Source organism: Bicyclus anynana, chromosome 20 (genome assembly GCF_947172395.1).
Source record: "Bicyclus anynana chromosome 20, ilBicAnyn1.1, whole genome shotgun sequence".
Lineage (NCBI taxonomy): Eukaryota > Metazoa > Arthropoda > Insecta > Lepidoptera > Nymphalidae > Bicyclus > Bicyclus anynana.
Genome location: NC_069102.1, coordinates 3375279 through 3389843, shown reverse-complemented (window position 1 = coordinate 3389843; position 14565 = coordinate 3375279). Strand labels below are relative to the sequence as shown.

Sequence of the window (14565 nt, the reverse complement as noted above, 5' to 3'; positions counted from 1 at the left end):
TACGTCAAACGGTTTTCGATATTTCGACTTATAAACACATGTTACATGAGTTCAAAATTATACATGTGTTTAAAGATGTAAACATCTTAAGCATTATAGACCAATTGTATGATGTGATATTATTTTGTATAAAAAATATGACGTGACCCAAATGGTTATGTACATACTTGAAGATATAAGATGAGTTAAGAATTTTTAACTATAAAAGTAGGTAGTCAATCTCACTAAATTCTCGACAGTCGCCTTATATTTATTTTTTAATTTTAACTTGTTACGCAGTCGGTTTTAAAACCTGTTAACTCAGGTTTTAAAACCGTTTAAAAGTTCTCTTCCTAAAACTGTACCCATATATGCTACTGTATACGGAATATATCGCCAAAATAAGGTACATACTTCCTTTAATAAGAAATATATATCTCTTTAATACGGAATATATCTCTTTACAAAGAAGTTGAAGTGTACTGGAAAGGATTTTCTCCTTTGGCCTACATTTCAGCGTTAGACTGAACAGCTAAATTACTCGACACTTTAAGACTAACCAGAACAATTAGATCTCACTTAGCACCTCAAGCGGGACCTAGAAATCCTTTGCGCAACGCTAAGCCGTTCCTTATTTATTCTTTTTCCTTTTTCGAGTTCTTTAGAAATGTGACCGTAGGTCTATTTTTGACTCGAATACTAAAGTTTGTGACGTAAGTTCTTATGTAAAAACACCGAGTTTTTCTTATACAGTGGTTTACTTAATATATTAGAAAGTCTCTGTGCCTAGTGGGAGTTTTCAATATTTTCATACTGTTACTATCGCGTTGACGTAAACGAGAATTTATATGGAATTGAAACAGTTGTGCAGTAGTGCCACTAGATGGCGCTGTTTCAATTCCTTAGTAATTCGTGTTTACGCTAACGCTAACAGTATAAAACTGCCACTAGGCTCTCTGATGATTTGAGCGTATGGGGGAGTGAGCTTCTATTCGCGAGCTACAAGCGCCGTTAATTTATGTATGTATTTTTATTTTGAAGTAAATTTTTCCAATTCCATTAATTTGTAATATAAAACCATCTATCGTCTCTTTTTACAGAGTAGTCCGATTTAATGATTCTTTTTTATAGTACTAATATACCTCTGTATAGGTATACCTCGAAGTTGGGTAGGGTATACTCACCTTAAAAATTGAAGAAATGACCTTCCTAAGGGTGAGAGAATCATCATCATCATCATATCAGCCGGTGGACGTCTACTGCAGGACATAGGCCTTTGTAGTGATTTCCAAACATGATACTGAGCCACCGGCATCCCTGCGACTCGCTTGATGTCGTCAGTCCACCTAGTGGGGGTCGACCAACACTGCGCTTACTAGTGCTTGGTCGCCATTCCAGCACTTTGGGAACCCAACTTCCATCGAAACTATGTGCCCCGCCCATTGCCACTTCAGCTTCGCAACGCGTTGAGCTATATCAGTGACTTTGGTTCTTCTGCGGATCTTCTCATTTCTGATTCGATCACGCAGAGATACTCCTAACAAAGCTCGTTTCATCGCCCGCTGTGTGACTCTGAGCCTTCTTATGAGGCCCATAGAATAGCGGTGTTTAATGATCATTCACAAATTCGACATAAAGGGGGAGGGGGGTGATGAAGGTAAAAATATTAATGTATTGTTTTAACACTTTATGCTTGCAGTACAAATATGAAGAAATATAGCCGACTTAAAAACATAAAAGTATCCACGAAACTACAAAATAACTTTATAATACTTTCTACCTTCTGATCAGTTTGTAATTTGTAATTATAGTACTTAAGAATATCCACACGACACAGATTGCTCAATACTATAGTCTAGGAGGCATCAGCTAATAACTCTACCAGCGCTTAATCCAATCGGAACGTCTGTTTGGAGGTCAATTACACTTGTCACCCGTCTCAGGAGGCGCCCCCAGCCACTGGACCTCAGAAGATGAATCGCCCTAATCGCTTTTGGTAACTAACATTTCAGACTATTATATACTGTGAGGGGGATTATTTACTCGTTTGGCAAAAAGCCAACGCTAATTTATTTAGCAGAGAGCCTAATGTATATTTTCAAGCGAAGGTTTTTGTATATATGTGTTGAGGATCTGTTTTGTGGTAGAACCATCGCGTTCTAAAAGTCAAAATCGTAATTCTTTTGTTTAAAAGGCTTAAACGCCAACGTCTATTTATAGAGAGCCAACAGTCCGAAAGGCTACAATATATACCGATAGTAATCGGCTCTTTTTATCATTCCTAATTTGTTAATTATGATATCTAAAATATAGACTATAACACTGGAAAACGTGGCTTTATATTAGTAAAACAATTTTCAAAATCGGTTCAGTGGTCCAGACATTACCCCTTACAACACCAAAAACTTTACCATTTTTTAATAATATTAGTACCTATAGATTGGCTTGAGCCATAATGCTTAATGCAAAGCGGTAATGCGGTCTGTTGGAACGCGCTTGCCTAAAAGATGCCTATTCACTCTTGCCTTGAAGGTGTTTAAATTGTAAATTGTATTGTTGTGTACACAGAACAGACATCGCTAAAAGCTAATGTGCATATTGAATTATTGATCCGTCTTAACGCAATGTTGATCACCAATGGAAACAATATCAGACGGGAAACGAGCTAACAACGTTCGACACCGCAACATCGCTGATGGGAATTTGAGGTGAACATTTCTGATTCAACAACATACAACCCGACTTAAGGCAGAATTTATATTTGTCTGACGTGTCGTGTCGTGACGCATGTCGTGACGCATCAGGACAGAATCGGTATCATGAATTTTGTATGGCAACGTTTACACATATGTGTTGTGGCATGTCGTTATGGCTTCTGATGTGTCGCATACAAAATGTATGATACCGATTCTGTTCTGATGCGTCACGACAGGATACGTCAGATAAATATAATTCCGTCTTTAAGGTAGAATTACATTTGTCTGACATGTCGTGTCGTGACGCATCTGATTCTGATAATACCGATTCTGTTCTGATGAGTCACGACACGACACGTAAGACAAATATAAATCCGCCTTTATGTGTTTGTTCCCTATGCAGTAAAATAGCTATTTTACACGCCTACGGCGAAGCCATAAGGAAGGGTAATGATTTTGGCAGTACCTACTTTATGCTAGGAAAACCTTCATTACACATAGGATATAGTAATAAATAATAGGTGGGACCACGGCCATTTTGTATCTATGCATTTCTCTATTTCTATCTGAAATATTTTCTTGCTTCGTTCTTTATAGACCCCTGTTTATTACGTAGATGGGTTATAGTTTTTAAAATTTATTTTTTACTAGCGGACACCCGCGACTTCGTCCGCCCTTAGACCTCTTAAATCCATCCCTTACAATAGTATTGCTGTAAAAATGGAGTAACTTCTCCCGTTTTCCCAACATTTCCCTTCGCTACTCTGCTCATATTGATCGTAGCGTGATGAAAATTATACTATACTACTACTGCCTAAGAGTATGAAGAATAATTGTACCAAGTTTCGTTAAAATCCGTCAAGCAGTGTTTCTATAACAAACATACAGACAGACAGACAAAGTTTTTACTGATAACATTTTTGCCATTAGTATCGATCACTAATCACCCCCTGATAGTTAGTTAGATAGATAGTTTTTGGAAATATATTTCATGTACAGAATTGACCTCTCTACAGATTTATTATAAGCAGGTATAGATGTATGTTAAAGTTTGTCACGTGAAAGTTTTCAATCAAATTAGCCTCCAATACGTCAAAGGTTACAAGGTTAACTCAAATCTAAAGGCCATCGGTTCAAAGGCTGACGGAAATAAAAAGGGTTTAATGAAAGGCCTCACTTTTAACCCTAACCCGTTCTACGAGTATGTACTATTATTACACCTATTCCTAGCTTTACGCAAAAATGGTAAGGAATTCCTGGTATCTCCTAAAAATCACTGAAGGACAGAGTCTTAAAAGATATATTATATATATGTCACATACTAAAATGTCTGTCCATCTGTCTAAATCTTTTCTCATATAACCCACTAAACTGATTAAAAATAGTAAAAAACACATAACCGATTTTTATGAATTTAACGTCAGGCGTCCATCGCATCGGAGGCATCGCATCAAACGGATTTTTGTCTACCGTAAAATTAAAAATCCGTTTAATGTCCGGATCCGGATCAGTGGACGCTACCACTATAAGGTACATAGGTAAATGACTTTACAGGAACATGAGGCTTAAAACCTACGCCTCAAGTAAGACATGAGTTTGTAGTTGTAACAGTTGATGTAGGACATTTATAGGACGTCTTTCAAGCATATCTTGCGATATATTACACTGTTTATAGACTATAGCAGACGCCACGCGGTTTCACCCGCGTAGGTACCGTTCCCGTAGGAATACGGGAGTAAAATATAGCCTATAGCACCCGAGGATAGAATAGCTTCCCGACAGCGGAAGAATTTTTCAAATCGGTTCAGTAGTTTCAGCCTATTTCAATGCAAACAAACAAACAAATAAATCTTCCCTCTTTATAATATTAGTATAGATGGTTAATATCAGGTAACCGCATTGGGCCAGCGTGGTGGACTATTGGCCTAACCTCTCTCATTTTGAGAGGAGACTTAAGCTCAGTAGTAAGCCGAATATGGGTTACCACTTAATATCAGGTAGACCATCTACTTGGTTTGTTTTATTTTTAATGTGTTCAAATTAATGTTTGAAAAAAACTTTACTGCACGGCTAAAATAATTATGACAGAAGTGCTTCCCTGGAAAAATTGTCCCAAAGACATTTTACAATTTCATACAAATACCCAAAGGACACGATCTGAGAAATACAGATAGTGATAAAAAATATTCCCCACCGAATAATACGATGATTTACACCAAGAAAATTTTAAACATCTTACGATATTGCTGACCTGTGAAAATTCCAAGAGAGATTTATTGAGGTGCTGACGTCATAGCTTAGGTGGAAATGAAGTGACGAAGTAAGCAAACGGTAGACTGTGGCAGGAACCGACGCTTCCGTTAAAGACGTCGAGGGCGCTAAAGTTGTTTGCTATTTTTAACTGCTTTGCACACTTTGCTTTGGCGATTATCTGACTTTTTTTTTATTCTTTACAAGTTAGCCCTTGACTACAATCTCACCTGATGGTAAGTGATGACGCAGTCTAAGATGGAAGTGGGCTAACTTGTTAGGAGGAGGATGAAAATGCACACCCCTTTCGGTTTCTACACGACAACATACCGGAACGCTAGATCGCTTGGCGGCACTAGCCACAGCCGAAGCCTCTCGAAAATTCTCCGTTTTGCTTAAAAATATGTTTATTGCCTACCTTGTTTGCTCAGTATAGATATCTCAAACACTGCAGTCAACTTTAAAACTTAAACAAAGTGTGAGAATAACATTGTTGTCTGTGAAAGGCTGAGTATTTCAGTTGAATTAAGTAAACGGGAAAATTTGATTTTCTCTTAACGAATCGCAGCTTGCCCCAGATCCTGTCTTTATGTCATTTTACAGTTTAACTTATTAATAAAATGAATGAGTGATAGTTATAGTAAAGAGATAATTATGTTGTAAAGAATTATATAAAAGAGATAATTATGTCCCAGCCAACCGGCATTGGAGTGGTGTCTAGGCTGATAATAATAAGGTTTATATTTTTTGTTAACAATAGGTATGTAGTACTTATAGTTCGGAACAAGTAGATGACCTACCGTATTAAGTGGGAGAACCCTCGCATCGATAATAAAGGGTCTAAAAAGGCATACAGACTGACGTTACGGAGCTTCGGCTCGGCTCCGTTAAGTCGGAACATCGTTTATTATTTCAATTTTGGTTCCGACTTCGGGTCCAACACTTTTACGAAGGTCGAACCTTCAGTTCCGACAAAATTGCCTCCGTTACATCCCAGATTTTTTTTACAGACTAACAACAAACTGATAAGATTCAGTATTGTCGTTTGAGGTACAGAAACCTAAAAACGTCAGGTTGACCATAGTACAAATATCAAATTTATTCGGAGGCAGAATATGATAGGTAAAGCTGACCTTTTTCTGCGGAGTAACATGGATCTATTTTTAGACTTGTCTGTTTAGAGAGCCGTGTCAGAAAGAAAGTGGTATGTAAAAGTAATTCAATATACATAGTTTGAGAAAATATTTAACTCAATTATTATAAAAAACATAAGGGTTCCGTACTACGTACGTTCGGAACCCTAAAAAACCCGACTGCTTAAGCGTAATGAACTGTAAAGGATAAACACAAGTATCACAATCTATACTAATATTATAAAGCTGAAGAGTTTGTTTGTTTGAATGCGCTAATCTCAGGAACTACTGGTATGATTTGAAAAATGCTTTCAGTGTTAGATAGGCTATTTATCGAGGAAGGCTATAGGCTATATATTATCCCCGTATTCCTACGGGAACGGGAACCACGCGGGTAAAACGCGTCAGTTAGTATGTACATAAAGTTGTAACTAATTCCTTTGTGGTGTCATGCGGTGACAAACATTGGAAGTATTATTTATCCCCGCCTGCAGCAACAAAAAGAAATTAGTCAGAACTTTATGTAGATACACTTCAAGAAACTGCGTTACGCTCCGCTCACGTTATGCGCTCACAATGAGAGCGAGTGAGAGGCACGGGCATGGTTCGCCTGCCTAAGAGCGAGAGAGACAGAGCGAGAGAGAGAGAGAGTGAGAGAGATAGGCATACACACCACACAATATACATTTTGTATGTATATTTGTATATAAATACGTATGTATGTGTAAAGGTAAAAATAAAATTTTGTTAATATGAAATTCAGTGCGAGATTCTTTGTATAAATTAATGTTTTAAATATAATTCTTTGTATAAATAAATGTTTTAAATTGTTACTATTATTTCATCCTTCTTCCTACTATACGAATGAATATTCACATTGAAATTATTTTACCACTCAAAGTCGTTGTCACGTAAAACTTTCGCCCGTATACCGACTTTACAGGCAACCAATTTTTTTTTATAATAATATTTTTTTTCGAACTTTTTAGTTTCTTTAAGCCAGACCTTTTATTATGTCATAGTATGTCACTACCACAGTTCTGACGAACTCAGTAACACCTCATATGTCAAAAACCGTTTGGGCTGTAGATCGTGCCAAATAAATGGACATACATACACACATACATACATATGCTCGAAAAATATTACCCTCCTTCTGACAAAAAACATATTTTTGAGAAATACAAAAAATACATATTTACAAAAAAATACATAATTTAGAGAGACACCTACAATGAATACATATTTTTGAGAGCTACAAAAGAGGGTCAGGTTTGCAGTGAGTGATTAAAAATAAGCTGATAATAAGGAGGTATAGTCAAGAGGCTTACTTGCAACCTGTCGTCAGCGCTGATGGTGTAGACCTCGTAGTCAACAACGGCATCAGGCTTGTGAGATGGGGACGACCTCCGCCAGCAGGCTGCGCAGACCGCCACCAGGATCCCACAGAGCGTTGCACTGTGGAAAAATACTACTGTTAGAACAACAACAACAGTTTAATAACCGGCAAAGTGCGAGTCGGACTTTCTCACACGATTCCGTACTATTATATTATACTAGCGGACGCCCGCGACTTCGTCCGCGTGGACGTAGATCAATGTAAACTTTCAACCGCTATTTCACCACTTTAGGGACCATGTATGGACAATTTTGTATAACTTTAACTCTAAAAATGAAGGACTTTCCATACTAACTTTCAACCCCTGTTTCTGCCCTTCTGATTTCATTTTTGATTTTGCACAAAAAGATTTTTTTTTTTTTTTTATTCTTTACAAGTTAGCCCTTGACTACAATCTCACCTGATGGTAAGTGATGATGCAGTCTAAGAAGGAAGCGGGCTAACTTGTTAGGAGGAGGATGAAAATCCACACCCCTTTTGGTTTCTACACGGCATCGTACCGGAACGCTAAATCGATTGGCGGTACGTCTTTGCCGGTAGGGTGGTATCTAGCCACGGCCGAAGCCTCCCACCAGCCAGACCTGGACAAATTAAAAGAATCTCAATCTGCCCAGCCGGGAATCGAACCCAGGACCTCCGTTTTGTAAATTCACCGCGCATACCACTGTGCCACGGAAGCCGTCTAACCTACGCCGTATGGTCTCAAATCGTCCCAAGTTTCATTTGAACTCATTCAGTAGTTTCAGCGTACATAACAGTATGAATGGATTACATAAATACCCATGCTATCTAAGGTAATAATGGCATTACATAGATCCCCTCAAATCGTTACGCGTGGCAGTAACCCCGATAAGTCGCTGAAGTAGTCGGTAACGCACGAATTATACAGCCATTTAAGCCAAGTGTCACACCTTGAATCTTAACGTCTTTATTTAGATATTGGATAGAAGCAGGCGTTACTTTGCGGAAGTTCATCATGATTATATAATGATTTATTTATTTTGCTATCATCCGTGAAAAGTCGACGAACCCATGCGACAACGTCACCCAGGTCCGACAAAATACTCTCTACGTACGTTTCACCCCGAAACCGGAGCATCCTCAGGAAATGTTGACTCTACAACGTGCAATTGCAAAGTCATTTTTAGTCTTTATTTAGGTTACAGGTAGAGTTACATCCCTGAACTATTAAGCGACTTGGTTCATGCAGTGGATTCGAAACATAAGCCTCAAACCAAAGAAAATTTTGAACAAAACTTAGCAAAAAAATAATCTTCTATACTTATGTGTGTATATACATACTTTGACTGTATCTTTTTTTTTGTATATATTTCAGTAGGTACATTTGAGTAGACTTTGTATACGTTTGAGTAAAGAGACTTCTCAGGTGGTTCTACAATTTTTTTTAATTTTTTGTATACATTTGAGTTCAGACTTCGCAGGTGGTTCTGCGATTTAGTTCTATTATTTTTTTTAAGATTCATTAGAATCAAGGTCAGATTTATCAGGAAAGATAATTTCCATAATCACCACTCCGGTACTAGTTATTTAACAACAAATACAGACAAATATTTCATCATCATCATTGTCAACCCATACTCAGCTCACTGCTGAGCTCGAGTCTCCTCGAATGAGAGGGGCCTATAGTTCACCACGCGTGCCTAATGCGAATTGGCAGACTTCACACACGCAGAGAATTAAGAAAATTCTCTGGTATGCAGGTTTCCTTACGATATTTTTCCTTCATCGTTTGAGACACGTGAAATTCAACTTCTCAAAATGCACACAACTGAAAAGTTGGAGGTGCATTCCTCGGACCGGACTCGAACCCACACCCTCCGGAAGCGGAGGCTGAGGTCATATCCACTGGGCTATCACGGATCTAAACAAATATTACTCAAATAGTTACATGTGTATATTTAACGGCAAGAACATTGACTTCAGCCATTGACGATCAATTATTCTCACGTTTCTGCAGCGGAAACGGCAGCGAAGACGTTTCATAAGTCGAGCCGTCATGCACGCACCATCAGTTATAGTCGTGGTTGCTGCAGAAACGTGTGAATAATTGATGGTCAATGGCGTGCATTAAATAACATATCTGAAACTTGCGGAACTAAATTAAGAACATTATGATCGAGTATATTCACAATCACACGAAGAGCTTTTATTAATTCCTGAAATAGAATACTCTGTTTATTTATACCACACCTAAAAGCCTATTAATGAAACACGTAAATCGCATCATTCTATACAGAAATTTCCCGTTTTGCAACGCCCTCAAACTACGTAGGTATCGATATTTTCTATACAAGTTAAATCGGTGCCTGCAATTTTCCGAAGCGAGTAATATTTTTCAAGAAGTTTAATCGACCAAGTAATCCGTCCTACGAATTGGGTTAACTCATCCATTAAGTTAGGCGTATCAATATGGGAATGTGGACATCTATTTAATATACCTACCCGTATATTAAATCCTACCAAAAACATTTTCGTGTAAAGTATTGTAAAGGCGTATTATAATGGGGATGATGACTATGTTTGAATTGACATTGTTTTTATGATACATTCGGGTAAATAAAGTCAATGTTAACTAATTTATACATAAAAAGCAAATATGGTCTGGATATTTGCAAAATAATTAAAATAATAAAATTTCAAAATCTATTAAAAATTTAATCATAATTAGATGAAAGTTCATAAAGCTTTAGCTTGCTTACATTAAATGTGACATTTTTTAATATATGAACTATAAACGAAAACGCACAAATAACAAAGATATTAGTAATTTTGTTTGAACGCCCATACAAATCTAACGATCATTATGTACCTACGACGTCATTAATTCGTACCATTTTGTATGGGGTGTTTTTCAGGGATCCGTGGCAGTACCGCAAATCTGACCCTTTTAATCCCTGTAGCTCCGAAAGTAATGATCGCAGATACCCTGTTACTTTCACAAAATTGCTTTACTATTAGTGTACTCTTAATTTATATACAATTTAAAAAACTGTCATCATCCCTATTTGCTTGCGCTAACTATAAATTGCTGCCTCAACTCACAACGTTTATGGTTTAACTGACAAATTATAGGTCTTGCTAAAAGTCAAAGTTGCTACAAAAAATATTCTATACAACTTTGGTCAAGTAACTTTTAACTGTAGAACCAAAAGTAATAAAGTTATAGGCGAAAAATTTGAGAATAAATTGTATTGGAACATTTTTTCAATTACTTAGTATAAATAATGTCCCGCCTTAAGACATGGAAAACAAAATCTTTTACTTTTAAAGATCAATAAAATATTTTTGATCATCCAAAGCGAGGTTCATCATAATTATTGTAATAGCTCTGAATTTCTCATCTTCATCATAACATTTGTAATATCCTTTGACGCAATAAATATGCGTCAATTTCTAAATGTCGCCAGTAATAACCATCGCAAAGTTAATGTCAAATGTAATCTGGTTAAAGAATATCTAGTATAAGTTCGACACGACATTAATAGATAAGTTCAAATATAGAATAAGTAGGTAGGTATTATTATGAGCAATGATATTAAATATTGTTATATATTTCTAGAGCTAAATAGAGGAAATTTATAGTCAACTCAATGTTAGTTGTGGTCAACAACGAACGTTATTTAAACAAATAATACCTAAATATCGTCTACAATGTCGAGTTGTGTGTTCAAGAAGTGTAAAAACTATATATAAATAATGTAAGTAAACATATTGAGTTCCCGCTCAGTGGAATAGCTGAGTTCTGTACAATTTTTGCGGTAATTTTGTAGGCACGTAACATATCTATATTATAAAATATCGTTGATATTAAATCAATGAAAAAGTCCGGTGAAAAGTGTCTGCACCCGAAATATAATTATCATTCGAGCCCTTCCGCGGCCCATCATTTGATATTCATCTTTGCAAAGGTCATGACGGTAAGCGGCTAATAATGGCCCTTAACCTTTTCACCTTTCGGGGTGCGTGGATAGGAAGAGCAGGGTTCATCTTATTGCGCACTTCTGGGCACTTTATAGCTATATACTTACGAGTATGTTATGCTGTTCAAAGGTTTAGGCTCAGTCCAGAAAGGGTGACTTCGCCGCGATTCTCTCGCGCGTATTACGCGCGACCTTTGGGGGAAGAATTCAGTACGAAACATGGAGTTGAACGTGCACTCGCTCCAGAGTTCGCAATACACTGTAATCTTTGATCTAGACGCAACAAGGCATCCCTAATATCTCGACTCGCACGCAATACGCGCGAATCAAGCGCGTGAGTCTGGCGTAGTTCACGCGATTAACGTGCGTATTTTGAATTCGCGCGATGCTTGTGGACGCGATGTATTGATGTCTAGTACTTCGACAAGGCGCATATGAATTCGTTCGATACGATTCGCGACGAATTCGCCCCTTCTGGACAAGGACTAACATGTGCCCTGTAGTACATTTTTTTTCTCAGTCTCCTATGATGGTTGTGGTGTCAATTGATTCGGAATTGAATGTAGATAGTTTTTGAAAAAATTGAAGGCCCGGTCGCAAAAATTGCAAAAGTTATAACAAATACCTAAAAATAAAAAAGGGGTTCGGTTTTTGACTTATAACTCAAAAACTTATATATCAATTATCTTATCAAATATCTTAAATAGTTTTTGAGTTATAAGTCAAAAACCGAACCCCTTTTTTATTTTAGTTAGACTTAAATTTCCAAAAAATACTTTCAAAGGATAAGTCGTTACGTCGTCGACGTCGTCGTCGGTAGTAAATAGTAAAATTAATATAGACAATGACGAAATAAATGTGTTCTCTCAGCTTTAATACAAACAAGCTTTATTGAAAATTTTTGTCTGTCAGTGTTTGTTCAGGCTAATCTTTGAAACGGCTTGTCCGCTTTTAATAGGACTTTAATTGGAAGGTAGAGGAGGTTATTAAGCAACATATAGGCTATATAATTCCGAAAAATTCGATTGTTCCCACGGTATTTGTGTTTAACTGAATTTCACACGAAGTAGAAAACATCCACTGTTAAACAATATTTATTTATTTTGAAACACGGCTAAAATTCGTGTGATACAACGTCGGAGTATGCCCGACTAGTTTCGAACCCATACGGGGCCCTTAGTCATAAGCTGGTTCTTGCAACGCGGCACGATACACACTTAGTGTGGATATAATAACACTAACGATAGTTTAGGTAAATTCTAAAATATTTATGGTAAATACATCAACATAGACAATTTACCTACGACAGTGTTAAAGAGGTCGTGACCTAATGCACCGTTTATATTCAGTGTGATAATTCCAGTAAGAGATCTCGGTCAATTAATTTCCATATCAAATAAGAGCTACATTTGAGTCTCGGCGGTTTCCCTTGCAACGTGAATCTCGGTCGAAATTAACGTCCGACCAAAGTTTAGACAAATATAATTAGTACGAACTGGCGCTGTTGCAAAGTTTGAAGTTTTTCATACATTGTAACATTTAGTTACTATTACTATTCATATTATGTAAGTTTTTGAGCCATGATAGCCCAGTGGATATGACCTCTGCCTCTGATTCCAGAGGGTGTGGGTTCGAATCCGGTCCAGGGTATGCACCTCCAACTTTTAGTTAATGTGCATTTTACGAAAATCACCATTCGAACCGCATAGTACTGCTCTATGTTCGTATGCCCGCTTTTGTATCATAAATTCACGATTACATTATTTACACGAGTACATTTATTCGATTTATATTGATTTTCAAACGCATATTTTTAAGACTTCCTACTAATATTATAACCACGAAAGTTTGTATGGATGTTTGGATGTTTGTTACTCTTTTACGCCGCTACTACTGAAGCGATTTAGCTGATATTTGGAATGGAAATAGATTTTACTCTGGATTAACACATAGGTTACTTTTTTATCCCGAAAAAATCCATGGTTTCCCGAGATTTGCGAAAATTGATGATTTTGATGATATGAATGTTTGTTACCCTTTCACGCCTCGACTACTGAACCGAATTAGCTGAAATTTAGTATTAAGTTATATTATAGCCTGGATTAATACAAAGGCTACTTTTTATCCTGGAAAAAGTTTTGTGAAAAATTAAATTCCACGCGGACGAAGTCGCGGGCGTCCGCTAGTTAGTTCATAATTTGAACTAAGAAGGCCATTTGTTTTTTTTTAATTCAGTCTTCCTTAAAACTTATTGACACATTGATAATATAAAACAAAAATACAAATAAATATAAAAAAACAGGTCAAGTGTAATCAATTCAGAGAAAGATGTGAGAGAATGGATATGAAGTTCCACTCTTTTATAATTAAGTTTTTGTTAAATTAATAGTAGGTATATTTGTAGTGTTCTTTGATATTGCACCCAAAGATTTTATACGATAGATATGTCAAAGTGAGGCGGAAATGTGGCTAATTGTCTTAATTTCATAGTCGCATTATAAACAATGAAAGTTATTTAAACAAATAATACATAAATGTTCGTATTATTTGTCATAAATACATAAATATTGTCATAAATACATATATATTGTCTATACCTAATGTAAAGTTGTGTTACCAGGAAGTTTAAAAACTATATATACCTCACAATAATATAATCTATAACTATATAATAATCATAAAATTGTGCGTTTGTGCGCTCATTGGAGTAGCTAAAGTTGGATCGCATTTTCCGATAATTTTATAGGCATGTAACCTATCTATGAATACAATACCGTATAATTATAGTATAAGTCAACATTTTTATCTCGATAAATATTCAGTGTATTTGTATTTTGAAATCTAATAATATTCAACATAGTCATATCTCACTTTTATTAATATTTACATTTTCGAGTCATACACGCAATAACTTGGTTATAGCCGGAGCACGCGTCTTTATGGCGATTTTACAAGCATCATAACATACTAGTAAAAGTTTATTTTTATATTATACTAAAATTCTCGTATCGCTCACACGATCTAATTTAAATGGAATGTGCCAAAATATAGGATGTATCTCTCTGTACACCGTGACTATGTCTGTGATCTTTGAAAATGTTTTACGTTGCAGCTGGCCGATTCACTAATTTGATATTTATTAACAACCTTTTGAAATAAATCAACTG

The 14565-nt window shown here is 36.4% G+C and overlaps 2 protein-coding genes across 4 annotated transcripts in view; one reads left to right on the top strand and one right to left on the bottom strand.

The window, feature by feature from the left end:
• LOC112052876 (probable beta-hexosaminidase fdl) overlaps nucleotides 1-14565 on the top strand; it is a 118357-nt gene that overhangs the window by 74737 nt on the left and 29055 nt on the right. The window lies entirely within an intron of this gene.
• LOC112052878 (uncharacterized) overlaps nucleotides 1-14565 on the bottom strand; it is a 32220-nt gene that overhangs the window by 12847 nt on the left and 4808 nt on the right. For both annotated transcript variants that reach the window (XM_024092111.2, XM_024092112.2), the window contains exon 3: nucleotides 7390-7516. In XM_024092111.2, the coding sequence (XP_023947879.2) occupies nucleotides 7390-7516 (127 nt within the window). The remainder of the gene's footprint in view (nucleotides 1-7389; nucleotides 7517-14565) is intronic.